The 27177-nt window shown below is 40.4% G+C and overlaps 1 protein-coding gene across 6 annotated transcripts in view; it reads left to right on the forward strand.

The window, feature by feature from the left end:
* DROSHA (drosha ribonuclease III) overlaps positions 1 to 27177 on the forward strand; it is a 122027-nt gene that overhangs the window by 24831 nt on the left and 70019 nt on the right. For all 6 annotated transcript variants that reach the window (XM_061129289.1, XM_061129286.1, XM_061129290.1 and 3 more), the window contains 6 exons: positions 996 to 1076; positions 8877 to 8963; positions 11674 to 11760; positions 20390 to 20461; positions 22063 to 22144; positions 23108 to 23182. In XM_061129289.1, coding sequence (XP_060985272.1) covers positions 996 to 1076; positions 8877 to 8963; positions 11674 to 11760; positions 20390 to 20461; positions 22063 to 22144; positions 23108 to 23182 — 484 coding nt within the window. The remainder of the gene's footprint in view (positions 1 to 995; positions 1077 to 8876; positions 8964 to 11673; positions 11761 to 20389; positions 20462 to 22062; positions 22145 to 23107; positions 23183 to 27177) is intronic.

Raw genomic sequence — 27177 nt, forward strand, 5'->3', positions numbered from 1 at the left:
AGGGAATGGCCACCCACTCCAGTATTCCTACCTGGAGAATTCCATGGACAGAGGAGCCTACTGGGCTACAGTCCATGGGGTCGCAGAGAGTTGGACACGACTGAGCGACTGACACTTTGTTTTCCACTTTCACGTTCTTGGAGCATAATGTTGGATTCCTTCTTTCTCTTTTTTCTCTTGTCCTGGTTCCTCATGTAGAACAGCCATCTTCTTTTCACATTTTGGCTTCTTGAAGCCTGTTTTTTCCTTTTTTTTTTAAATTACTAAGCATATCATATGTGTGTTATTCCTAGTGCTGGCTTAAGCAGTACATACATCAAAATTAGAATAAGGGTTCCTTGATCATGTGGACCCTGAGCTAGGTATTACCCACCTTCCCCATTGTAGTGCTTAACCAGCAGCTTTCTATCCAAGAGCCACCCAGGATTATTCACTTACTGAATCATGTGAGTGGAGTTATGGCCAGAAAATGAATTCAGGTGAAAAAACAGACACAGAATCATCTGATTGGAGCTAGAAGTTCTTCTGGTTTTAGGAGTCATTTTCTTCCTTCTGCTTGAGATACCTTTTGGTCTCTTCTTTGAAAACATTTAATCTGCAGGTCACCTTCAAAGCATTCTACATGTTCCTTCAGAATATAAACTAGGCTTTTCTTTTGTGAAAGAGTAATTTTTCCTGATATAAGAAATAGCAGGAACATACTGGAAAGCAGTAGGAGAAGATGGGGGCAAACAGGGCGCTGACATTGATATTTTCTGCTCGGCTGCACAAATAAGTCGGGAATTCAGCGTTGTCATAGCGTTTCCCTTTATCAGACAATATAGACAGTTTGCAGCTTTATTGGTTTTGGAACATCCGTTTAATCTTCAAACCTTGACAGCCTTTTCAGAGCTTCGGTACTCATGACATTAAAACCCACACAGTTTCCGCGGCATTGTCGTGCATGGAGTGGATTTTCCCCCCAATAAAAACTAATTACATTCTGTTTCTGACAGATGAATGATGGCCCACTCTGCAAATGCAGCGCAAAAGCGAGACGCACGGGCATCAGGCACAGCATTTATCCCGGAGAAGAGGTAACTGGTTTGGGTTATTATATTTGTCAGCGCTGAGCAGCCAAAAGTAGACAGATGCTGCTGCTATTCTTCTCCCCATAAATGGAATAATACCCTGGAAATAGTCTTCTCAGGTTCCCTGATAGTGTCTGTTACTAATCATTGGAGAAGAGATGTACTTGGGTTTTGGGGGTGGAATGGGAATGTTATCAAGGACACTTTGGGAGGTTCATTATTTAAAGTAGGCAAAGTGAATTTGAGTTGCCCTTTTCTTTTTAAAAAAATCATTTTCAGTATCCTAAAATGGTCCATAATTGTAATTGTTTTTCATGTTTTTGTTGTAAACGGTGGTGAATCTCCCTGGAGAAATGCTGTCATTGTAAGGCACATGTCCTGTTTCCTTGGGGATGTGAGTGTACGCCGTTGCCTTTGTTAGTCTTTGTTGTCCCCGCTCAGCTGTGAGTGTCACACGGACTTGTTTGACCTGTGTCACGCCCTAGCCCCTGGGTTGTCAGGAATACTCCAAAGGTGTTTGCATGATGAGTTGAACACTTTTACATCGAAGAGTTACATGTAACTACTCCCGATCAATTATTTTCCTTCATTTTTTTCCCCGTTACGTTTTACTTCTGCAAGGTATTCTCATTAATCCCAGGATTGTCACTTTATGATTCAGCACATTGTGTTTGGGGCTTCCCTGGTGATTTAGTGGTAAAGAAGAAGAAGGAGGTGCCGTTGCAGAAGACACAGGAGATGCCAATTCGATCCCTAGGTCAGGAAGATCCCCTGGAGAAGGAAATGGCAACCCGCTCCAGTGTTCTTGCCTGGAAAATCCCATGGACAGAGGAGCCTGGCAGGCTACAGCCCATGGGGTCGCAAAGAGTTGGACACCACTTGGATTAAGCAACAACAAGTATCGTGAGGCTGTGTGGGACAAGGCCTGTGCCCTGTGAGTGTCTGTGTGCATGCCTCAGGTCGGGGTCTCTGCAGGCGGGGCTGCCGTGGAGACATTTCACAGGCAGGAGGAGTGTGGGCTCAGGACTGAGCGGAGGGGGAAGTCCAGCTGGGGTGGACCTCTAGAGCTGGGCTTGTCGAAGTTGTCTCACGGGGGGCCGGGATGGTTTTCATAGGCGCATCTCCGTCTGTCCCGAGCAAGCCGCCGGAGAAAGGGCGTGCCCTTGGCGGAGGGGTTCTTGTAGTGGAGGGTGACCTGGAAGGAGCTGACAGCTGCAGGCTGTGTGCCGACTGCTTTTTGCACAGCTGAGCAGCAGGGCCCTCCGTGAAGGGAGATTTGGGTGGGCAGTGGTGCTGGCTGAGGCAGGCAAACCCATCCTCAGAGTACGTGTGGCCCTTTGACCATGGATGGGGCCTACGTGGTCCACATTCCATCAAGGGGTCCCACATTGGGGTCCCAACGGTGGTCATTGTAGGTGGCTGGCTGGGTATTCAACATGGCAGTCAGCTTAGCAGCTTAATCTTGGATGCTGTTGAGCTCTGTCTGCTCCTGTGTCCACTTCATTCATGTACCCATCCTGTCAGCTCTGGGGGACTGACTGCTGACTGAGGCTGGCTGGCAGCACCTGGCCAGGGCATTTTGTCAGCTCGATGGTTTAGAACATCTTCCATGGTGGATGCCTCCTGCCCCGGGGACACCCTAAGACTGTCTTATCCCTGATCTTCCCAGGTTTTTTCCTTCTAGGCCTCTGACCAACTGGCCAGCCACTTGCTTTCTGCCACGAGTCCATCTTTATTCTAACCTCAGGCTACTTCTCTTTCCACACAAAGTAGATGACCAGGTACACCACCTGAGACCCCGCCCGCTAGGTGGTTCTCCCTCATCCCTGTCTTCAGAGCCATCCATGAAGAAGGCTGCAGCACAGTCTGTTTTTGGCTTGCACCTCCTTTCTTTCTTTCTTTTTTTTTAAAAGAACACTTATTTATTTATTTGGCTCTACCGGGTCTTAGTTACGACATGCAGGACCCTTAGTTATGGCATGTGGGAACCTTAGTTATGGCATGCAGGGTCTAATTCCCTGACCAGGGATCAAACCCAGGCCCCCTGCTTTGGGAGCTTGGAGTCCTCACCCCAGGGCCACCAGGGAAGTCCCTGTATCTCCTTTCTGGCTGACCCATTTGCAAACTGAGCCTGGACTTTTCGTTCTGCTTTCATCCCCCCGTCTTTCGTCATCAGCTGAGGAGGGAGTGTGCTGATGCGACAGTGGTGGGTGCGCAGTTTGTTCATGCCCTCTGCTCTGTGCGTGCCTGGTTCTGGTAATGGGCACCCTCCTTCTCATGGTGGCCCCACCCAAACCTGTTCCCAGAGGGGACTGGCAGAACCCAGCTCTCATCGGGCAGTTCCAGCCCAATGTCTGTTTGCTGTCCCTTGGCCATGCTTTCCATGTCTGCCAGGGCCCAGTAGCACACCCAAAATTGCTTTTCAAAGGCACATAATTCTTCATGATAGACAGCATGGCTTGGCTTCAGAACCTCAGAGTCCAGCATGGTGATTCTCCCAGTGTGTCCGCACGCCCCCTCAGCATCTTTTCCCACCAGCAGTCTGGGATTTGCTGAATCACGTGGCCCGCATTGCAGGGCAGCCTGAGTTGTGGTTTGCAACTGCTGAGGCCTTTCTCACTTGAGTTGCTCTCATAGCTGGTGGCATTTTGTGCCGTTTAGTAAATGGGCTGTAGTAATATTCCTCTCTGAGGATGGCGCTGCCTCCTGAACCCAGAGAGGCCCGCCTGGTATTCTGGTTCCTTCTTCACTGTGGGAGGGGAAGAGGAGGTAGTTTTGTGTTTTACTTTGCATGGCTGTCTTGGAACCACTGACTCCTAAAAACGGTGTGGCTCTGGGAGACCCTGAATCTTGGTAGGGTTTCTCTCCCACGCTTTGGAGCATGTACAGTTTACCAAGACTTTCCTCTCAATCGACATAATGTCAGAGATACAATGGAGCAGTATACCATGCTGCGGTATTTTAGAAGGTCAGGAGCACCTTGGACTGTATTATGACAGTGAGTAGAATTCACACAAGCTGCTGGCAAAACCGTTAATGTTGCCTATTCCATGTGAACGTGAACCGGTTCTCATCAGAGCTGGTCCTCATCCTGTTGGGATAGGAAAGAATACATTCATCAGGCCAGTTGCCACACACTTTGTACCTGAGATCACGTCCATCTGCCCAAACTGCGCTGTAATACCTGGCATGGCAGGTGCAGTCGGAGCCACTTGGCTGCGCTTCTTGTGGTCTATAGTCATCTGCCAGGATCCGTTTGATTTCTTTAGGGCCCAGACTGGTGAACTAAACAGACCGTGAGAGGGGCAGTCATCCTTGTGTCATTTGGATCCTTAAGGGTGGCACTAATCTCCACCATTCCCCCGGAGTCACACTGCTTCTGATGTCCAGGATGGGCTCTGCTTGGCCTTTCCTATTAAGGTGGCTCTTACTCCACAGATCAAGGACTCAGGGGGAGGTGGCACCATCTGCCCATTTTGTCAAGTCCAGTGGTACATCTGGGGACCAGGGAAATGACCACTGGGTGGATCTATAGACTCAGTGGACCTCCTATAAGCCAGACCTTGACCAAGATCTGTACTACCTTGGCCTCATCTCCCCCACTCTGACGGGGATACCAGGATGATATGTCCAGTCTTTGAGAATCAGTTGATTCAGATGCTGTGTCCAGCACTCCTTGAACTGTCTGGCTTCTTCCTTCCCCAGAGTACAGTTCCCTGAGCACAATGGCCATAGGCCCCTTTGGGGAAGGACAGGGCTGTCGTGACCATTTTTGCTTGTGATTGTGTCACAGGGCCTGGCCTCTGGCCTCTTGGGCACCTTTGTAGTCAGTGGATTTCAGTCCAGTAACCTTGAACAGGTCTGGAACTGGGCAAGGGATTTTGACTGTGTATTGGAGCAACCTACCTTAAGCCTCTTGTGTGTCCAGTCTTAATTTCTTCCTTTGGCACAAACTAAGGTGGTATGCTTGTCAGCTACCCATTTATTTTGTACCCAAGGACATCAGACTGTGAAAGCCTCTTCTGTGACCCTTTTGGGTCAGATCCCCTTGGCTGCTGCTTTGGTCCTGCTGGTCACGATGGTAATTGTGTAACCTGGATTCTTAAAATGAGCTCCATCGTCTTGCCTCTGGTTTCAGAGTCTTGTCATCCCTGATGTGGTCAGCAAGCTGTGTACTGTGTCAGCCCCCTCTTATGCTCAGTCCTGGCCTGCAGAGGATGCCACTACTGATCTCTTCCTACTGATGCTGGTGCCCCTTTGCCAGCATGTGCCTTTTGGCCTTGGTCAGTGGCATGTCCTCTGGGCCATGAAAGATGATTATCTGGTATATTTTTCGGGCATAGATGTTATATCCATCCCAAGGTGCCCATTTCCTTGAATCTTTGAATTCCTTCCTCTTCTGTCTGTCCTGCAGTTTTGATATTTTCACTTTAGTCAGCATGGGCCGTTGCTTTTTCACGCTACTAAGACATCTGAGTGGGACTTCTCTGGTGACTCAGATGGTAAAGAATCTGCCTTCAGTGCAGGAGACCTGGATTCAATCCCTGGGTCAGGAAGATCCCCTGTAGAAAATAATGGCAACCCACTCCAGTGTTCTTGCCTGGAGAATCCCATGGACCGAGGAGCTTGGTGGGCTACAGTCCATGGGGTCACAAAGACTCAGACACGACTGAGAGACATCTTAGTAGGGAGTTGCCAGCATCTCCTGATGGCCTTGGATCCTGAATGCTCCCAACTAAGTCAGCTCTTCCCTAACCAACTCTTGTGTTCTGGTCTTCTTGAGCATGCACTGCCAGTCCTGTGTGAACTCCTGCTGCTGGCACGTGCTGGCACTGGCTAGTTGTTATAGTTCCTGTGGGATATTATGTTCCCTTTTAGTACTTTCCAGCTGTGAAATGTGAAACCAGTTATGCTGTTCAGTTCAGTCGCTCAGTCATGTCCAACTCTTTGTGACCCCATGGACTGCAGCACGCCAGCCTCCCCTGTCCATTATCAACCCTGAGAGTCTGCTCAAACTCATGTCCATCGAGTCGGTGATGCCATCCAACCATCTCATCCACTGTCATCCCCTTTTCCTCCTGTCTTCAGTCTTTCCCAGCATCAGGGTCTTTTCCAATGAGTCAGTTCTTCACATCAGGTGGCCAAAGTATTGGAACTTCAGTTTCAGCATCAGTCCTTCCAGTGAGTATTCAGGACTGATTCCCTTTTAGGATTGACTGGTTTGATCTCCTTGAAGTCCAAGGGACTTTCAAGAATCTTTTCCAAGACCACAGTTCAAAAACATCAATTCTTTGGCACTCAGCTTTCTTTATGGTCCAACTTTCACATCCATACATGATGACTGGAAAAACCATAGCTTTGACTAGACAGACCTTTGTCAGCAACGTGATGTTTCTGCTTTTTAATATGCTGTCTAGGTTTTTCATAGCTTTTCTTCGAAGGAGCAAGCATCTTTGGTTTCATGGCTGCATTCACCATCTGCAGTGATTTTGGAGCCCAAGAAAATAAAATCTGTCACTGTTTCTATTTGTTTCCCCATCTATTTGCCATGAAGTGATGGGACTGGATGTCCCATGATCTTCGTTTTTTGAATGTTGAGTTTTAAGCCAACTATTTCACTCTCCTTTTTCACTTTCATTAAGAGGCTTTTAAATTTCTCTTCGCTTTCTGCCATAAGGGTGGTGTCATCTGCATATCTGAGGTTATTGATATTTCTTCCGGCAGTGTTGATTCCAGCTTGTTCTTCATCCAACCTGGCAGTTATGCTGTGGAATGACCCTAATTATAGGTCTCTTGTCAGGTAGGGAGATTTGATGGGGTCGGGGAGGTGAGGACAATGTCACCTTCAGGGGCTTTCCTTGTCTTCAGACAGGGGAGTGCTTGCTCTTCATAGACAAGGCTAGGTTGCCTCTGAAGATTCAGAAGGTTTAGAGGACTCTAAGGAGTCAAACTTGGAGAAGGAAATGGCAACCCACTCCAGTGTTCTTGCCTGGAGAATCCCAGGACGGCGGAGCCTGGTGGGCTGCCATCTATAGGGTCGCACAGAGTCGGACACGACTGACACAACTTAGCAGCAGCAGCAGGAGTCAAACTGGAGAAGGAAATGGTAACCCACTCAGTGGGAAATCTTCCCTGTGAAATCCGATGGACAGAGGAGCCTGGCGGACTACAGTCTATGGGGTCACAAAGAGTTGGACATGACTGAGTGACTAAACAACAACAAGGCGTCAAAACCTGTATGTCCTCATCCCAGGTTCCATAGCCCTGACCTTGGAATAACAGACCTATGGCAGATGGTTGTTAATTAGTCTTTAAGGCCCACCAGCTCTGACAGGTGAGCCCCGGGTGCAGTACTGGCAGACTCCCTGACCTCTCACTGCTGGTGATGGGAGCCTCCTAGTGGGTCTTCAGCAGGTCCTCTGCTTTCATGTCTGGTTTACAGCTAACTTTCCTCCTCCTCCTCTCCTGCTGCATTTCTGCAGAGCAGTGGTTCTCTGAGGCCTTCTGACTAATATCAGCAGCACCTCAGACCTTAGTAGATGTGCAGATTCTCAAGCCTGCCTCAGCTGCTGAATCAGAAACTTCTGGGCGTGAGGAGCAAGCAGTCTGAGATGACCCTAAGGTTTGAGGAACAAGGTGGAGCATCAGTGGTGCTCGGCAGTAGTCATCCATCTCATTATGCATGCAACTTCTGGTCACTCAAAGTCTTCAACACCTGGCGCATTGCACCCGCTTCCGCTGGTACAGTCTCCCACTGAGCATCTTTGAAAGTTTCAGCTGGTGTGTTATCTGTGCCAGGGGCTATGTGTGCCACGAGGCATTGTGATGGGTTCATTGCCAGTCGAATGGCCGGTGATTCAGCTCCAAAACCTTATCTTACCTCCTGCTTTCTTGGATCACCTCTGGTACCTACTGTCACACCCTGGATTCTTCGGAAGCAGATGCTAAGGTGAAGTCTGGGGCACATGATGTTTCTTAGGGATCTTCACCTGTGAGCGGAAGAAGGTATGAGCAAGATTGGACAGAGTGATTGGCCGAACTGTGAGTCAGCCCCAACAAAGCCCCGGTCAACCTGGTGATGACCCAAGGAATTGCCCGTTCAAGGTGGGCTGTGGTGGCTGGGCCTTCGTACCTCTGTCTTGCTCAGTATACACCTGCCATCAGGTGAAGGCAGTCTGCTCGTGACGCAGACAGATCCTGAAGGAGCCGACAGCTGGAGACTGCTGTCAGCACTGTTCACAGAGGGCAGCAAGTCCTTTCCTGAAGGGTGGTCTGGGTCACACGCTGCTGTGTCTGTCAGAGTACCCAGTGATTCTGCTGATGCTGTTTTCCTTTTCTTGTCCTAAGCTCCATGCATGTTCTGTCCCACCAATTCTTGTGCTTCCTGCATTTCTGGTTCCTTCTATTTTTACTCAGTGTATTTAACCATATCACTTTATTCCCCTTCCTGTTATAGCCTACTGCTATCACTTCTGAGATTGTTCTTTTTGCTTTTTGGTTTATTGGGAGGTTAGCAAGGTCAAGTATTGTGTTATTTTACAAATGAAAAGGACGATCGTCATGGAAATTTAGTTCTAGAAAGATCTCTATTATATGTGAATAGGTAGGTTGAATACCAGTGACCAGCCGACCCATGTTTATCCATTCAATTAATGGTAAAGTGAATACTGTTCTTTTCCTACCAGTTTGTGAAGGAACACACACAAAACCTCTTTGGTCAGATGCGAATCTAGAAAATACAGTCTAGTTTTGAGTAACAATGTTTTGCCACTTTACTCTTAAACTTACTTTTGTTTTTCCCCTCAGGCCATCAAGCCCTGTCGTCCTATGACCAACAATGCTGGCAGGCTTTTCCACTATCGAATTACAGTCTCACCTCCCACAAACTTTTTAGTAAGTTCCTACCAAAATCTATTTCATTTGTTAAAAAATATAAATAGGATCTATGTGTGTTAATAGGTTGAAATGTGAATAGGCTAAGTGTGGACTCAGTTCTTAAAAAAATATTTTATTTTTATGTTGATAAAACTGGCCTTTATCATAATGACTTTAATTTGGCTTCCTTTCATTATGCTAATTTCTGTGTCATTTTTCTTTTATATTGTTGGTACCTCATAATAGCCAGTGGATTATGGATAGGTCTGTTGGAACTATAGAGTTGGAAGAATGCATAGAACATTTGTGCATCTCTTAAAAATTGGCAAATAACTTATATATTATCTAGTGACCCATAACTATTGCATTTATGACAGTAAATGCCTAATATTTGTTGACTATGGTACCAGGCACCATTCTGCATTTGAAATGTATTAACTCATTTCTCACAGAAGGTTGATGAAGTAGGTATTGTTTTCCCCAGTATGCAGATGGGACAGTTGTCCATGTTTTACAAATAAGGTTAAGTAACTTGCTGAAGGTTATTCAGGCAACATGTAGCACAGTGGGGACTTGAACCTGGGCAGACTGACTCTGTAGTACACAGCGGTATGCTGTGTTACTGTGCTATACTGATGTTCACAGCAGTATAATTAATTAATTCTGGTTACATTTTTTTAAGAGATTTCAATTTCAAAATCAGATTTTTTTTATGTTTTTCTACATAAAAGTTACTTTCCTATTTGAAGGAATATTTTATTTATTATTGATCGCTTCTCAGCTTTTTGCCTAAGATCAGGTTTAGTATAGGGGCTCCCCAGGTGGCACAGTGGTAGAGAATCCTTCTGTCAGTGCATGAGATAGAAGAGACCCAGGTTCTATCCCTGGGTTGGAAAGATGCCCTGGAGAAGGAGATGGCAACCTACTCCAGTATTCTTGCCTGGGAAATCCCATGGACAGTGGAACCTGGCGAGCTCCAGTCCATGGGGTTGCAGAGTTGGACATGGCTGGGCACACTGGTTGTTCCAGGACTTATTGGGGTGCTCGGGATCTTCACTGCAGCATGCCAACTCTTAGTTGTGGCATGTGGGGTCCATTTCCCCTACCAGGGATCGAACCCTGGTCCTCTGCATTGGGAGCTCAGAGTCTTAGTCATTGGACCACTGGGAAGTCCTTCAGAATTAGATTATTAATAATTATTTAACAACTTTATTGAATATGATTAATATACCATAACTCACCCATTTAAAATACATATTTTATGATATTTAGAATTGTGAAACTAACACCACAATCTAATTTTAGAACATATTCATCATTTCTCAAGAAACCCTGTACTTATTAGCAGTCAGTTCTTTCCTACTCCCCAGCCTTCAGCAACTACTAACATATTTTGTCTTTATCATTTGCCTACTCTAGATATTTCATATGAATAGAATCATACAATGTGTGATCATTTTGGTTTCTTCTGCTTAGCAAAATCTTTTCAAGATTCATCCATGGTATAATATGTAACTTCATTCATTTTTACTGCCAAATAATATCCTGCTGTATGGATATACTATATTTGATTTATCCTTTCATCAGTCAGAGAACATTTGGGTGGTATCCACTTTTGGGCTGTTATGAATAATGCTGCTATGAATGTTTATATACAAGTTTTTGTGTGGATGTGTGTTTTCCTTTCCTTTGAGTATAAATCTAGGACTAGAGTTGCTGGATTGTGTGGTAAATCTGTGTTTAGTATTTTGAGGAACTACCAAACTATTTTCCAAAATGGCTGTACCATTATTATTTCATTTGAAGTTCTCTCATTATAGTTAATTTAGGACAACTCTGTTGAGTTTTTCGGATGGGAAGTAACAGTAATATTGGAAAAACAAATAATGTGCGTTTGGATATTCTTTAGTTCCCCCTACCCACCTAAGCTTTTCATATATATATGTATGTGTGTGTAGGTGTGTGTATAAATGTTTATATATATATAAATGTTTAAAAGAATAATGTTCAATATCTATGTAAAAAAAACATGTCTTTTAGGTTTCTAATCTTGATCATTTGCTCCATGTTTAGCATTTAGGATTAAAAATGGCAGACATAAGAATGGCATAATGAAGCGAATCTCTTATGCTTAGATCAACATTTGTATATTTTAATTAGATTCTTTTTTCAGGTAATTAAGATCTTTGACATTATGCAAGAATTGGTTTGTTACAGTGTCTGCTGGCTGGGCTTTTCCTTGGAGGGTCTGGGGATGGAGCTGTGGGGGAAGGCGCTGCTGGTGCCCTGGGGCCTTTCGGAGCCTTCCAGGCTAGCTCGTTTTGACGGTTGTGATGCTTAGTCTTCTCTACTTTGAGCTTTGATTTGGCTGTGTTATTATCTTTTTCTTGTTAGGACTTCTGTTAGAACAGAAATATAGTTTAGTAAGAACAGGACTGGCAGTATTATGAGATTAAATAAAACAAATTCCTAGAAAATGAAGTCATGGAGCCTTTTTCCCTTTATGGCAGCCATAATAAACCTCCTTGATTGTCTGCTATATAACTGAAATCAGAGAATCCTACCAAGCTAGAATTAAGCTTCTTTGTAAAGTTTCTCCCTGGTGTTTGGGAGAACGTGAGCAGGAGTCCGTCCTTGCCTGCTTTGGTTGGTTGCTCTGTGTCCTGAAGGATACTGTGCATGCAAGTCATATCATTTGTTCATGCTTCATGTTTCTCTTTGCTTTTAGACTGACAGGCCAACTGTTATCGAATATGATGATCACGAGTATATCTTTGAAGGATTTTCTATGTTTGCACACGCCCCCCTGACCAATGTAAGTATGTGCTACTTGGCCGACTTTCTCCTTCCCTGTGCCCCCTTTCTTTCTAAAAGTCAGAGGAAATTTCTTTTCCTCTGACTTCTAAGTAACAACTGCTTTACATCCCTTTGCCTAAGCTACAGGAAGTCAGCGGCAGTGTGTGTCAGGTGGGAGTGTGACATCTGTGCTAATGACTCACAGGTTTGGTCCACATTAGATGGTGTAAGTAAACATGTATCAGAATAACATTTTGAGAGTGTGAAAGATTGAAAAAGAAGGATAAACTGTGGAGTAATGTGTCAAAACTATTTTGGGGTGGGTGTCCTTCAAAAGAGAGTTGGAAAGTTTTAAGGAGAAGCTATTACTTAGTCTGTGAGTCATAGGTAAGGAAATGGAGCTTGTTCAGGACATCTGGAGCCTGAGTTAACTTCATAGTTGTCTGCTTTTGCATCCCAGGAAGACGTCGTCTTTAAGAGACGTTGACATACAGATCCATGATATTCTTATACAGGTATTAAGGCCGATCTGTTGGTAATCGGTTGAGATGGAAGTCCTGTATCTGTAAGTCAAAATCTTTCTGTTTCAAAGCTCTCTTAGGGGTTGTCTTACTTACTGTGTATTCTAGCTGGATGTAGAGTGGAATTCACTGGTGACTCAGGAAGGGAATGTAGAGGTATCCATGAGCCAGTCAAGACACTGCTATAGAACGTACTGAATTTATAGCTACAAGTACGATGTATGTACATCAAAGTAGAATGTTCTTTAAATCTTTCCTGTTTAGTTGAAAGAAATTATATCTGCAGTTTGAAAAGTTATTTTAATTTATTTGAAATGTGAAATTCTGTTCCATTGGAGAGTAAAGAATAAAATCTTTGTCTCATCTTTCCACTTTCTATTTTTTTTTAGTAGACATGATTCCATAGTAGTGATACTAATTTAAAACAAATTGTTTCTTAATGAGATTTTCTTTATGCCACAGTATATTTTATCTCAGAGAATTTTTTTGGGGAAGATGATTACATTGTAAGTGTAAAAATAAAATCACTTGCTAATACATATCACGTATCTCTAGGATGAACCATAACATAGAAGATCATGTAATATTGAACTATATTTTTTATTGAGGTATAATTGACATATAATGTTACTAGTTTCAGATATACAGCATAATGATTCAGTATTTGTATATATTGTAAGTTATCACCATGATAAGTGTAATTAACATCCATCACCATACATACTTAAAAATTTTAAATTGGACTGTTTTTTTCTTAATCGAAGTAAAGTTGATTTATATAGTGTGCTAATCTCTGCTGTATGGCAAAGCTGAGTTATACACACATATACATTCTTTTTTATATTCTTTTCCGTTATGGTTTATCCCAGGATATAGTTCCCTGAGCTACACAGTAGGACCTTGCTGTTTATCCATTCTAAGTGTAATAGTTTGCAAATTCTTCGCATACCCCTCTTCTTCCCCTGTCCCTTGGCAACCACAAATCTGCTGTCTATTTGTGTATTTGTTTCTGTTTTGTGGATAGGTTAATTTGTGTTATATTTTAGATTCCACATGTAAGTGACACAGTATGGCATTTGTCTTTCTTTTTCTGACTTACTTCACTTAGTATGATAACCTCTAATTGCATCCTTGTTGCTTCAGATGACATTATTTTGGTCTTTTTAAATTAATTACCTTTTTAATTGAAGAACTGCTTTATAGAATTTTGTTGTTTTCTGTCAAATATCAACATGAATCAGCCATAGGTATACATATGTCCCCTCCCTTCTAAACCTCCCTCCCCATTTTGTTCTTTCTTATAGCTGAGTAGTATTCCATTGTATATATGTGCCATATCTTCTTTATCCATTCATCTGTCAATGGATGTTTAGGTTGTTTAGACAATTTTTAAACAGTTTTTATGAAAAGGCACTAGGACATTTTTAAATTTGGAGGTTTCTTATTTTATTACTTTTTAAATGTCTCAGTTAGGCCCTCAAACCCTTTGTTACACTAAATCTCATAGTCTTAGAGTTGCAAAGGCCTTTAGAATTCATTTAGTCCAACTTGCCCCTACATTATACACTTCTTTCTTTTTTCCCTCAGAGGACTTGAAAATACAGTAAAGTTAGTTACCATGAAAATACTTGAAAATTGTCTATCTTATCTGTTAATTCCCTTCGAGTAATATCAATCTCATTTTAACTTTTAGGGTCACTTTAAAGAAGGAAAGCTGTATGGCTTCAGAGAGAGTTTAAACCTTAGTGATTCTATTTACTAGCTGTATGATTTGACATTTTAATTTTTGTAAACCTTGACTTTTCTCATCTGTAAAATAGAGGTTATTAGTTGTGGTACTCTTACTAGCTTTTATAAAAAATAAATGAGATGACACATGAAAAGTATTTATCATGATGTTTAATATACAGTACATTTGGCACTTACTATTTTGGTTTTTTTTTTTTTTTATTATTATTATTATTTTTTTCCAGTGGGTTTTGTCATACATTGATATGAATCAGCCATGGATTTACATGTATTCCCCATCCCGATCCCCCCTCCCACCTCCCTCTCCACCCGATTCCTCTGGGTCTTCCCAGTGCACCAGGCCGGAGCACTTGTCTCGTGCATCCCACCTGGGCTGGTGATCTGTTTCACCATAGATAGTATACATGCTGTTCTTTTGAAATATCCCACCCTCACATTCTCCCACAAAATTCAAAAGTCTGTTCTGTATTTCTGTGTCTCTTTTTCTGTTCTGCATATAGGGTTATCGTTATCACCTTTCTAAATTCCATATACATGTGTCAGTATGCTGTAATGTTCTTTATCTTTCTGGCTTACTTCACTCTGTATAAGGGGCTCCGGCTTCATCCATCTCATTAGGACTGGTTCAAATGAATTCTTTTTAATGGCTGAGTAATATTCCATGGTGTATATGTACCACAGCTTCCTTATCCATTCACCTGCTGATGGGCATCTAGGTTGCTTCCATGTCCTGGCTATTATAAACAGTGCTGCGATGAACATTGGGGTGCACGTGTCTCTTTCAGATCTGGTTTCCTCAGTGTGTATGCCCAGAAGTGGGATTGCTGGGTCATATGGCAGTTCTATTTCCAGTTTTTTAAGAAATCTCCACACTGTTTTCCATAGCGGCTGTACTAGTTTGCATTCCCACCAACAGTGTAAGAGGGTTCCCTTTTCTCCACACCCTCTCCAGCATTTATTGCTTGTAGACTTTTGGATAGCAGCCATCCTGACTGGCGTGTAATGGTACCTCATTGTGGTTTTGATTTGCATTTCTCTGATAATGAGTGATGTTGAGCATCTTTTCATGTGTTTGTTAGCCATCTGTATGTCTTCTTTGGAGAAATGTCTGTTTAGTTCTTTGGCCCATTTATTGATTGGGTCATTTATTTTTCTGGAATTGAGCTGCAGGAGTTGCTTGTATATTTTTGAGATTAATCCTTTGTCTGTTTCTTCATTTGCTATTATTTTCTCCCAATCTGAGGGCTGTCTTTTCACCTTACTTATAGTTTCCTTTGTAGTGCAAAAGCTTTTAAGTTTCATTAGGTCCCATTTGTTTAGTTTTGCTTTTATTTCCAATATTCTGGGAGGTGGGTCATAGAGGATCTTGCTTTGATTTATGTCGGAGAGTGTTTTGCCTATGTTCTCCTCTAGGAGTTTTATAGTTTCTGGTCTTACATTTAGATCTTTAATCCATTTTGAGTTTATTTTTGTGTATGGTGTTAGAAAGTGTTCTAGTTTCATTCTTTGACAAGTGGTTGACCAGTTTTCCCAGCACCACTTGTTAAAGAGGTTGTCTTTTTTCCATTGTATATCCTTGCCTCCTTTGTCAAAGATAAGGTGTCCATAGGTTTGTGGATTTATCTCTGGGCTTTCTATTCTGTTCCATTGATCTATATTTCTGTCTTTGTGCCAGTACCATACTGTCTTGATGACTGTGGCTTTGTAGTAGAGTCTGAAGTCAGGCAGGTTGATTCCTCCAGCTCCATTCTTCTTTCTCAAGATTACTTTGGCTATTTGAGGTTTTTTGTATTTCCATACAAATTGTGAAATTCTTTGGTCTAGTTCTGTGAAAAATACCGTTGGTAGCTTGATAGGGATTGCATTGAATCTATAGACTGCTTTGGGTAGAATAGCCATTTTGACAATATTAATTCTTCCAATCCATGAACACGGTATGTTTCTCCATCTGTTTGTGTCCTCTTTGATTTCTTTCATCAGTGTTTTATAGTTTTCTATGTATAGGTCCTTTGTTTCTTTAGGTAGATATACTCCTAAGTATTTTATTCTTTTTGTTGCAATGGTGAATGGTATTGTTTCCTTAATTTCTCGTTCTGTTTTTTCATTGTTAGTATATAGGAATGCAAGGGATTTCTGTGTGTTAATTTTATATCCTGCAACTTTACTATATTCATTGATTAGCTCTAGTAATTTTCTGGTAGAGTCTTTAGGGTTTTCTATGTAGAGGATCATGTCATCTGCAAACAGTGGCACTTACTATTTTGGATAAGATGTCAGACAGACATTTGAGTTTTTCTGCTAATTCTTTTTTAAAAAACTGATTCTTGCTACTTATGTGACCTGGGAGTGATTCTTTGAGCTTTATTAAAGTTTCTCAACACAATGTTTTGGCACTGAGAGGCTTGCTAGTGTGAAATTAATTGCAGTTGTTACTGTTGCTATAAAATAAAAGATAGGACTGAAAAATTCCTGGCTTCAGTGTATATATGTGTGTGTGTGTATCTATCTATCTATCCATTTATATATATATATATATATATATATATATATAAAAATATATAAATATTCAAGCTCTCAGAACTTGAGAACTTAACTCTGTAATGAGAAGATAAGCCCCATCATTTATGTTAGAGATGTTGATAAAATAAATCGAGTTTTAAGCTGAGTGTTGTAGAGTTCATAGGAATTAGATCCATCAAAGGCCTCTTGAATTTGAAATAGCCTCCCAAGAAAAAGAATTATTAAATTGCTTTACTATTCTGATTCATTTTCTTGCCAGAGAGAACACATCAGCATGAAGGGCATGTAAATGATGGTAATGTTAGAATCTCAACCCAGTTTAGTTTTGACAGGTTCTCTTAAGGTCTTCTTGAATTAAAGTGGGTTGAAAGCCTTGTTGGCTAATTATAGAGCATTCCAGGAGAATTTTATCTATTTATATAGTACATTTGTTATTACTTATAATACCTAGTGTTTTTAAGAATTTCGATAACATAACTATGGTTATTTAGATTTGTGTATTACATACATAATATTTTATCCTGCTCTCAAAAGCACAAAGAAACGCCATGATCCTTTCCCCGCTGCCTTAATTGGCTTTACATTTCCAATGGCCTTGCTGTCCTGGATTGTAGTCATTCAGTGCCTGGAAATAGTAGAGTTAGAATGTAGAAGTTTAGGGATGGTTTTTTGGTTTGTTTCTGGTAGGATGAGATGGGAGTTAGTGTTAGTCACTACTCAAATGTGTTTTAAGAAAAGATCAAGGGCGTTTATATTGTTTGATTGACCAACTGAGCTCTTGATCAACTGAGTTCCCAATATATAGGAAAAGGACAAGCTCTCTTTGAGTCTTAGAGATGAAAGTTTGAATAGAAAGGGAGACTCTGCCTTCCCAAATTTGTGTGTCTGAGAAGGGCTCTAGTGGTATGGGTGACTGCCCCAAGGAAAATACAGCATGTGTAAGAGGAGAGGTTAAAGAAGGAGTCCCCCAAAATGATTTTAGTTGAAGTCATTGAGGAAGGGACTATAGTTGCATTAATCATCAGCAGAGCTACTGTTGCACAGAGCAGAAGGAGTGAAGTTTACACTTCTGCCCTTTCTCTGCCTCTTGACTCTTCCCAAGGGCTGGTCCTTTTCTCTCCTGAATGCGCTCCCCACGTCATGCAATGTCACCCATGTTTTTTCCTCTCATGCATGTTCTGACATTAATATTTATAGCTGTGACACACGGCTCTGTCCTTCACACTCACATTTCAGATTGCGCATTGGACACACCCAACTTGATGTCCCCTCGGGTCCCTCACCCTCAACTTGGGCGAAACTGAACTGGTCATCTTCTCTACATACTGAGTTTAAGGGGCTTAGGGTTACACCCTGTGAATTTCCTTGTATTGATATCGTCCTGACCTATCTATTCCCTTAGACTAGAAACCTGGAAATTATCCTCTGTTCTCTCTTCTCTCTCATTTCCAGGTCAGCATGGTCACTGTGTATTTCCGTCCCATCTCCTATGTCTAACATTCTTCCCCTTTGTTTTGGACTTTTCTTCATTCAGCTCCTGGACTGTTCCATTAGACTCCCGGTCTCTTGCCTTGCTCCTCTGTACGCCCTTCCCACCCTGTTTACACAGCAACCCATCCATGTGAAACTGTGTTGGTCTCTCACTTAAAGCACTTGAATGACTTCTTGTTGCCAAGAAGCTCTGAATCCTTAACCTAGTTTATAAGATCTGCAGAATATAGTTCATACTTTTTAGCATTTCCTTGTGTCTCTGTCTCCATGCATTTCACTCCTGAAGAGCTAAATGACCTGTTTTGGCCCCAGCTCCTTTTTCTCTGACTTGCTGGAAACTAAATTCCTGTTCCTTAATGCACTGTGGCGACCTGGATGGGAAGGAAATAAAAAAGGGAGGAGATACATGTGTATCTGTGACTGATTGGCTTTGCTGTACAGTAGAAACTAACACAACATTATAAAACAACTATACTCCAGTAAAAATTAATTTAAAAGAATAAACAAATACCTTTTTCTTTCCCAATTAATTTTCTGGATGATCTGGATAATTCCTTCTCATCTTTGAAGACTCAACTCAAATGTTACCTCCTCTTTGATTATTTTGTACTTTATACTATTCAATATTTTGTTTGTTTTTTTAATGGCCCTGTATCATACTCTATTTATTCTTGTTTACATGCTTTTCTCTCAGATCCCCGCCTTTTTAAAAGACAGAAGGTGTGGCCTATTTTAGAGTATCTACGACTGTATTGGTTGTTAGTAATGTATTTTAAAACTATGAACAATTGCACAAATTATTCATAAACTATGCTCAAATATTTTTAAATGCTTGTAGGAAGAAAGAACTTAAAAATGATAGTGGCCTTAGCATGTCGCTTCAGCTGGTTTAGAACCCATTACCAACGAGAAAGTTGAAAATGGATCTCTTATTAAAGTTAATTATGAATTTCACTTAAATTAGCCACTATCCTTCAAAAAAAAAAAAAAAAAACCACCTAAGAGCTAAACTTCATTTCTGAGAAAAAGATTTCCAGTAGATGGCATTGTAAGACTGTTTTTCTTACCATTCCTTTTGCTAGTGGAATTAAAATTTGTTTCTAATTACTGTGGTTTGTAAAAACGGTGACATTTATATAAAATCGTCTTATGGACAGATCGAGTGGCCAGAAAAGCCTGCTTAACACATCTCTAGGGCTTCTGAGTCTATTAGTTTCCCCAGCTACTCAGCCAAACCACTGCTCTAACCTCACACCCCTCCCTTTCTCAGTCCTCCATTCATTCAAAAATATGCCTAGAGAAAACCTCTTAAATCTGGGCACTAGGCTGGTATCTGATGATACATTGGTAAAATGTGGATTTATTTCATCTGAGCTTTCTTTCATCTTCACACATACCCTGAGTATTAGGACAGATATTATTAGGACAGGTAATGAGGGATGGATACCCTAGTGGCATAGAACTGGGGTCTGGAGCAAGGGTTTCTAATTCACCAGATCCCTATTATCAGGTGGCACTAGTGGTAAAGAACCGACCTGCCAATACAGGAGATGTAAGAGACACATGTTTGATCCCTGGGTCAGGAAGATCCCCTGGAGGAGGACATGGCAACCCACTCCAGTACTCTCGCCTGGAGAAGCCTGTGGACAGAGGAGCCTGGTGGGCTATGGTCCATAGGGTCGCAAAGAGTCGGACATGACAGAGTGACTAAGGCACTTAACACGTATTACCTTAGGCAAAGTATCTGATCTTCTGTTTTTTGTTTCTTCCACCGTACATTAGGGAGAATAATTGTACCTATCTCACAGGATGGCTACATGAGTGACAGTATATGAAACAGTAGAACAGGGCCTACCTAGCTAGTAAATGTTAGCTATTATTATTTTTATTGCCATGATTGCTTTTCCTCCAGAGCCAGAAAGGCAGCATGAGTTGTGTGTACTTCAGTGACTTATGAATCTGTAACTGATGAATTGTCAGCCCGCTATCCCGGATCTGCCTGAAGAGCTGAAGATTCTGAAAGGTTTTAAAAACCTGAGAGAAAGAAGTATTTGTGGTTTTATTAATTCTTTAGAGGCAATATATTTGGATTTAATGAGTTCTTGTCATGTTTGTGTTGCTGCTGCTAATACAGTTAATTAAACACCAACATTATGCAGGTTTCCTGTAGAGACCAGGTCAGCTGGGTTCTTGCATTAAAATCCAGCAGTTGTGGTCAAGCTTCATGTGCTGTATTGTTAGCAGCTTAGATTAAGGTGAAACTTTCTAATTTGGTTCATGGCCTTCTGGGTCAGGTAGCCAACACGTGTGCAGTGGTGAGCACAGGAAGGCATTTTGAAACTGACCCTCTCCTTCTTATTATTACAGATTCCACTGTGTAAAGTAATTAGATTCAACATAGACTACACGATTCATTTCATCGAAGAGATGATGCCTGAGGTAAGAGAGAAGATTCTTTAACAGCTTGATGCAGTTTGCTCTTTTGTTTATTCCATAGTTATATATCTTTAAAGCACTGAACTTGACCAGCTCTGGCTTTTTGCCATAAGGATACTCTTAAAGTATTGTGTTCACTGTTGAAAAAGACCAGTCAGACGTAACTGTAGTCAGATGTAGCTTTAGGAACGAGGTTAAAATTCAGGTCATTTTCCAACTTTTTGACCTATTTTTGAACCCGTTTCTCCTCCTGTGGCAGCTACTGAAAGTTACGTGATGGTAACTTTACATCTGTTTCTAGTTTGTTTTGGGCAAGGGACAGCTTTTGGTTACTGGTCGTTATCAGAGAGGAAATTAGAAAAGTGAAAGTGAATCTGATAGCTGTTAGAATAATCTTATTCATTATCTCCAGTGACAAGATCAATGCTTGGTTCATTTTTCTTCCCATATATTTACATATTTTTCCTAATTGTTTTTCGCTGCGGATGCTCAGCAGCAGATTTATCTAAATATATGCAAGAGGTTTAAAATTCCAAAGCAAGATTAATGTGAATCTCAGAATGATTCATTGCCTGATCTTGACTTCAGTGGTGTCAACACATCACACTAAGAAATAACAACTAGACAGCAAACAAGCTTGCGCACTTAACGCTGTGTTGGAGTCGGGGTCGATCTCCTGAGCCCCCGGCCCCTCTTGCAAACCTTGTTTAACAGTGCGGCTCTGTCCAGGGCAGCACAGGGATCGATGAGCATGACACGTGTGCTTAGTTTGCACCTGTTTCATTCTGAGCAAGTCCTGTTAATTCTACCTGTCTTTCAAAAAGAATTAAGGAGAAAGGGCCGCCCCTTCATTCTTCAGCTCGGAAGGGCTTCTTGGCTTCCTTTTGATTTTTAAGGTCATAAGCCTTCATTTGCTATTGTAAAAGTTGATGACTTCTGGTGTGATCTCACGCAGGGTGATTTATGAACCCCAAGCAAAACAAGTAGGAGGAAGAATTATGAGACAAGTCTCACTTGCAGATATATCATCTGTTAAGCTTGTTTACAGCAGAAATTTTGGTACAAAGTTCTGTGGTTTTTCGTAGCCCTTTATTTGCCTTCATTAAGAGCTGGAACTTTTTGGGCACGGAGACCTCTAATGTATGTTAACTTGGCAATAGTGATTGTGGGTGTGTTTGAGGGGTGGAGGTGAGCAGAGGTGGGGGGGAGTGGTGCTGGGGACAAATCTATCAGAGCTGGCTGTTCACTGTGTAATTTGAATTAACAGAAAGTCCCTAAGAGATTCTGTTATGTTTTATAATTGGGTTAGAAAAATATGACATAAAAGAGACTTAGATTTTTAAATTTCACATCACTTTATTTGTACATTGAGAAGGGCCAAGCCCACATCTTCTTAGGAATTCTAATGACATTATTGCTTACTTCATTAATGTTTTAAGACACTGAGCTACTATAGGACAGTGGCCAAGTTTTTTAGGAAATTAAACTGTTTTAGTACAGTTGCAGTAGACACTTTTTAAAACACTTGACTAAAACAAGCTGAAGCATCAGTTAATATATAGTTGTAGTACTACAGTAATTTGGGTTTCTGGTTTATTTTTCAGAATTTTTGTGTGAAAGGACTTGAACTCTTTTCATTATTCCTATTCAGAGATATTTTGGAATTGTATGACTGGAATCTCAAAGGTAAATAGGATTTAAAGAAAAGTGTAGTGCTTGTGGGAGAATGTTGTGGTTTATGTGAAAACTCATAAAAAAGTGGGAGTACATAGTTGAAATTCCTCTCACTTTTGAACTGCAGGGAAAAGTTTATTATTCATAGACATGCTTCTTATCATTTGACATAAATGAGTTGTTATGGGTCTCATTTAACTACAGATGGACCATGTCCATTATGGAGGATTACCATTAATTGTTAAATAACTGGTACCTAGGAAGATGGTATCAGTTATGTTGAGTAACTACCTTGATTTATCTGCATTGGGGAAATCTCATTAGTTAATATCTTAAGTCTGTTGGACTTTACTGTAATAAAGTTCTTCCAAAATGACAGTTCATTAAAACAGAACTTTAGTTAACTCTTAAAACACACACACACTGTATGCTACATCAGTTCAAAACTTGATAATTGGTTCTTGGATAATAATTCACTTTTGTAAATGCCTCTATTCCATCAGACATTTATTTATTTATTTTTAAAACAGTGTGTTGATGAACGGCTTTTCAAACCAAATTTTGAATGGTATTTCTGTTTTTTTCCCCAGTTGTATTGATTAAAATGGGACACAGTGAAAACACAAGTATATTATATCATGCAATAGTTCAATTATAACAAAAATCTTTGTATCTTTGAACTTCTAAAACTAGTTTTACTGTATATGCCATATACTGTATATATCCTTGGGGCTTTCATGCTTCCGTTTCTTTGGGGGGGTCTCCTCACTGCAGTCTTCATGGGATGTTTGTGGCAGTTACCACGATTGGTTTAGCTATTGAGTTGAAGTGGGGGCAGTGTTTGTTATGTCCCTACTTCTGTTGGTGTTGGTGTTTTTTTTTTAGTTATCATAAATCTCGGGAATTAAGTTTCAGTGTTTGTTTCTCAAGGCAGTTTTATTTATTTTTTCTTTCCTTTTCACTTGTTTGCTTTAGGTCCTTTGTTTGAAGACAGTCCTCCCTGCTGTCCAAGATTTCATTTCATGCCACGTTTTGTAAGATTTCTTCCAGGTAAATCTTTTGGCTTGTCAGTGACCTGGTGAGATAGGACTTCTGAAAATAAGCTATTCTCCTTTCAATCTTTAGGGACAACTTTCCCACCTCAGACACTTAATTATCTACTTCTCAGGTGAGGCATGAAAATGTGACATTATACATGCTGATTTATACCCCTGCATAATTTATGATAGCCCCAAATTAGATAAGCAGTAGGAGAATTGGTTTCAAACTTTTGAGAATCTACTTGATAAAATATCATGCAAGTATTAAAATTAAAATGGAAAAATGTGTGTGGCTTTAAAAAATGCATATAGTTAATTAGAAAACGATTTATGAAATTTAAAAAACAATATGATTATAACTATGCTAAAAATAACTGCAGTAATAGTTGTCGTAAGATAGTGGTATTGTGGAAACTTTTTTCTTTTTTGACATATACGTTTATTCATTTTATACTGAAGAACAATTTATTCTCATGAAATTAAACATATATATAAGTAAATATATGACTGCTGTGTTTTTTAAAGCAATATTTTAACTGTTTTTAAAATTTTTGTCAAGAGGCTAGCTGTGAGATATGGCATTGTATTTAGTATTTTTTTTTTTTTTAATGGTTGGGCTTTTAATGAGATATTTGGATGCCTTTTTGTTTGTAAAGTCTTCACCATCCTAAGTGAATTCTTCCCTGGAATCTGATTCTTGTGTCTCACTCCCCGGTGACATCCACTTATATTTCCAGTTTCTCATTTCCTTATTCCCTTTGCTTCTGCTTGAATCTTCTTTTTTCTCAATGTGTGCAGCCACCTTTCTTCGCTTTCCTGCTTCAGTCCTATCCTCTGACTTCTCTCTCTCAGCTCTAGTGGCCTCAGCCCCTTGTACTAATAACCACCACCTTCTGCGGAAATGTCAGTTCAACCATTTGCCGTTTCTTCTCTGATATTGGGCCTCTCGGTGATACAGGAGAAAAAAAAAAAAGACTGCTGCAATAAATCTGTGGTTTATCATTTCAGCTGGGGAGCTTTTCAGCGTGTCAGCTTTCTGCCCACATTTACGTACCAGCAGTTCACGAGTTCAGCCTCATGTTCATGCTCTCCTCCTCGTGAACATGGGGGAGCTCTTGGCTCCCCCACGCCTCAGAGTCCCCAGGAGCCTGCTGGATTCTGGGCTGTTCACAGCCTGGCTTTGCTGTGGCCTCCCACTGCCTCTTACATGTCCTCACCCCGCTGTAGCTGCTGCTGTCAGACCAAATCCAGTGGACACGCTTCAGTTGCATCTCCTCCCTGATGTGATACCTGGGCTTTTGGTGTGTTCTGCCTGCTGCGCGCTCCTTACTCACCTTCTGGCTCTCTGATTCGTCCTTTGTGGCCTTTATCTCACTATTCATTCTAGTGTAGATTTTCCTCCAGCTTTTGTCCTTGATACCCTCTCCTCAGTCCACTCAGTCACAGTGGCTTATTTTAACATAGCATTAATCATATTTTTAGTATTGTTGTTAATGTTTGTTTGGAAAATGCATTCAAAACATTTTCTTTTGTATATCTGCATATTTTATTTCTTTTTGCCTTTATTTTTTTATTTTGTTTTTTTGGCTGTGCCACATAGAATATGGGATCCTAGTTCCCTGGCGAGGAATGGAACCTGTGGCCCCCTTACCACTACCACTCCCCCCACCCCTTGCAGTGGAAGTATGGAGTCTTAACTACTGGACTGCCAGGGAAGTCCCCTGGTTTCATTTTATTGAGAGGTCCTTTTTTTTTCTTTTCAAGTGAATGAATCTATGATTTTGTAATGGAGCTTTAATGGTAAACTTATGAGAAAATGGTATTAGAGTGAGTTTGTTGAAAAGCCTTTCCTTTCTGTGTCTATCTGCCTCTAGGAATTTTATGACCAAACAAATCTCTAAGAGAATGTGGACACTTATTTTAAAATCATCTTAAAGAAAAATCCTATGTCGGGTATTTACTTTGTGGGATTTCAACTCTCACAAAATGTTTCTCTTAACTATGCAGGGATGACACTCAGGTTGTTGTAAAGAAAAAGATCTCTTGGCTTATTTTTAAACAGAATTGACTTTTTCATTAGACTTTCTTTGAAAATATACTTACTTAAAAAAAAACTCAGAAGGATACAGAAAAATGCCTTTTTCTATATAAAATGCAGTTTGTTATTGGATGGCAAATTATGGTTGATTCATTTTTCACAATGACATCACTAAAAATCTTTAGAAAATGGTGAGTTCAAAATGATTTGTCCATTTTGATGTATATTTTCATTTTTTTCCCTTCATAACTTTTTTACATGCTAGTCATCATACTGATACATGTTTTGCATCCTAATTTTTAGTAATTAATCCAGTAGATGGATTTTTTAAAGATCATGATATATAGTACCAAATTTCTTATCAAAAGAATCCTATCAGTTTATGCTGCTGTGAAAAATGAATTATTAGTCTTCTTCACATTTTGGACTTTCTTTCTTTGCTTCCTTCCTTCCAACTGTAGCTCCATGAGGCTGAGGCATTAACAGTCTGTCTTGTATCAGTACTAACATATTCCTTGGCACATAGCAGAGGCTCAGTAAATACTTGTTTACAGACTTTATTTAATCGGTCATAAGAGTGCCTTAGTTAAATATTCATGTATTTTTTTTTATTAATGAGAGTTAATGTGGTTTTCACTCATTCTTTGGTATTGTCTCTCATTTTTGAAAAATAAACCTTTGATTGAAGTAGAACACAAATACTGAAAAGTGCACTTGTCATAAGACTCAATGAGTTTTCACCAAGTGAATATGACTGTGTACTCAGCACCTCACTCAAGGTTACCAGCATCGAAGAGCCCCTTTCTAGTCACCACCCGACTCCTTAAGGCAGCCTCTATTCTGTCTTGAAAATACCATGTATTAGTTTTACCTGTTTTTGAATTATAAAAATTAGAATTATATATATTTTTTGTTTCTATCTTCTTCTTTATTTTGTTTTTGAAATACCTGTTATAGTTAACTGTAGTTGACACATTCTCATCGCTGTATAGTATTACACAGTGTGACTAAATTAAAATGTATTTAACCTGTCTGTGATTAATGGACATTCGTGTATTTTTAGTTTTTGACTCTTTCAGATAGCATGCATATGTTCACCAAACTCTTGTACGTGCCTTTTGATGAGCATATTTATGCTTTCCTATAGTGGATATATACCTAGGAGTGGAAATTCTGGATGTTTTTATATTTTGCCTTGTAGATACTTTCAAACAGTTTTCCAAAATGATGGTACCTTTTCACTGTCCCACGTGCAGTATAGGTAAGAGTTCAAGTTATTCCACATTTGCACCAATGCTTGGTGTTTTCCTTTCTTTTTCAAGTTAGCTAGTCTGATGAGCATCAGAGGTATCACAGTATGGTTTTAATTTTCATTTCCCTAATGACTAGTGAAATGGAGCACCATTTCATACATAGACCATTTCCTTGTTGACTTTTGTTTTTTCCTTGTTGACTTTTGAAGTGCCTATTCAAGCCTTTAGTTCGTTTTTCTGTTGCTTTATTTGCCTTTTTCTCATTTATTTGTAGGTATTTTTATATATATTTATTATATGAGTCTTTTGGCCAATATGTGTATTGCCAGTACCTTCTCTGTGATTGCTTTTTCACCATCTTAATGGTGATTTTTTTTGATGAACAGAAATTCTTAATTTTAATTCTTATTTTTCCTTTTTGCTTAGAGTTTTTTGTATCTTGTTTGTGAAAACTTTGCCTACCTCTAGGTCATCAAGATACTCTCCTATATTTTCTACAAATTTAGTCCTATAATCTGTCTCAAATTTGTTTTTACAAATAACATAAGATATGGGTCAAGATTCATTATCTTCAATGTGACATCCAGTTGACTAGCACCATTTATTGAAAAGACCATTCTTTCTTCACAAAATTGAAGTGTTACCTTTGCCCTTAATTGTGTCCACTCTGTGTGTGTACATATAAATAGTACAAAAGTGTATGAAGTAAAAAAG

The sequence above is a fragment of the Dama dama genome, chromosome 25 (genome assembly GCF_033118175.1).
Source record: "Dama dama isolate Ldn47 chromosome 25, ASM3311817v1, whole genome shotgun sequence".
NCBI classification, from domain to species: domain Eukaryota; kingdom Metazoa; phylum Chordata; class Mammalia; order Artiodactyla; family Cervidae; genus Dama; species Dama dama.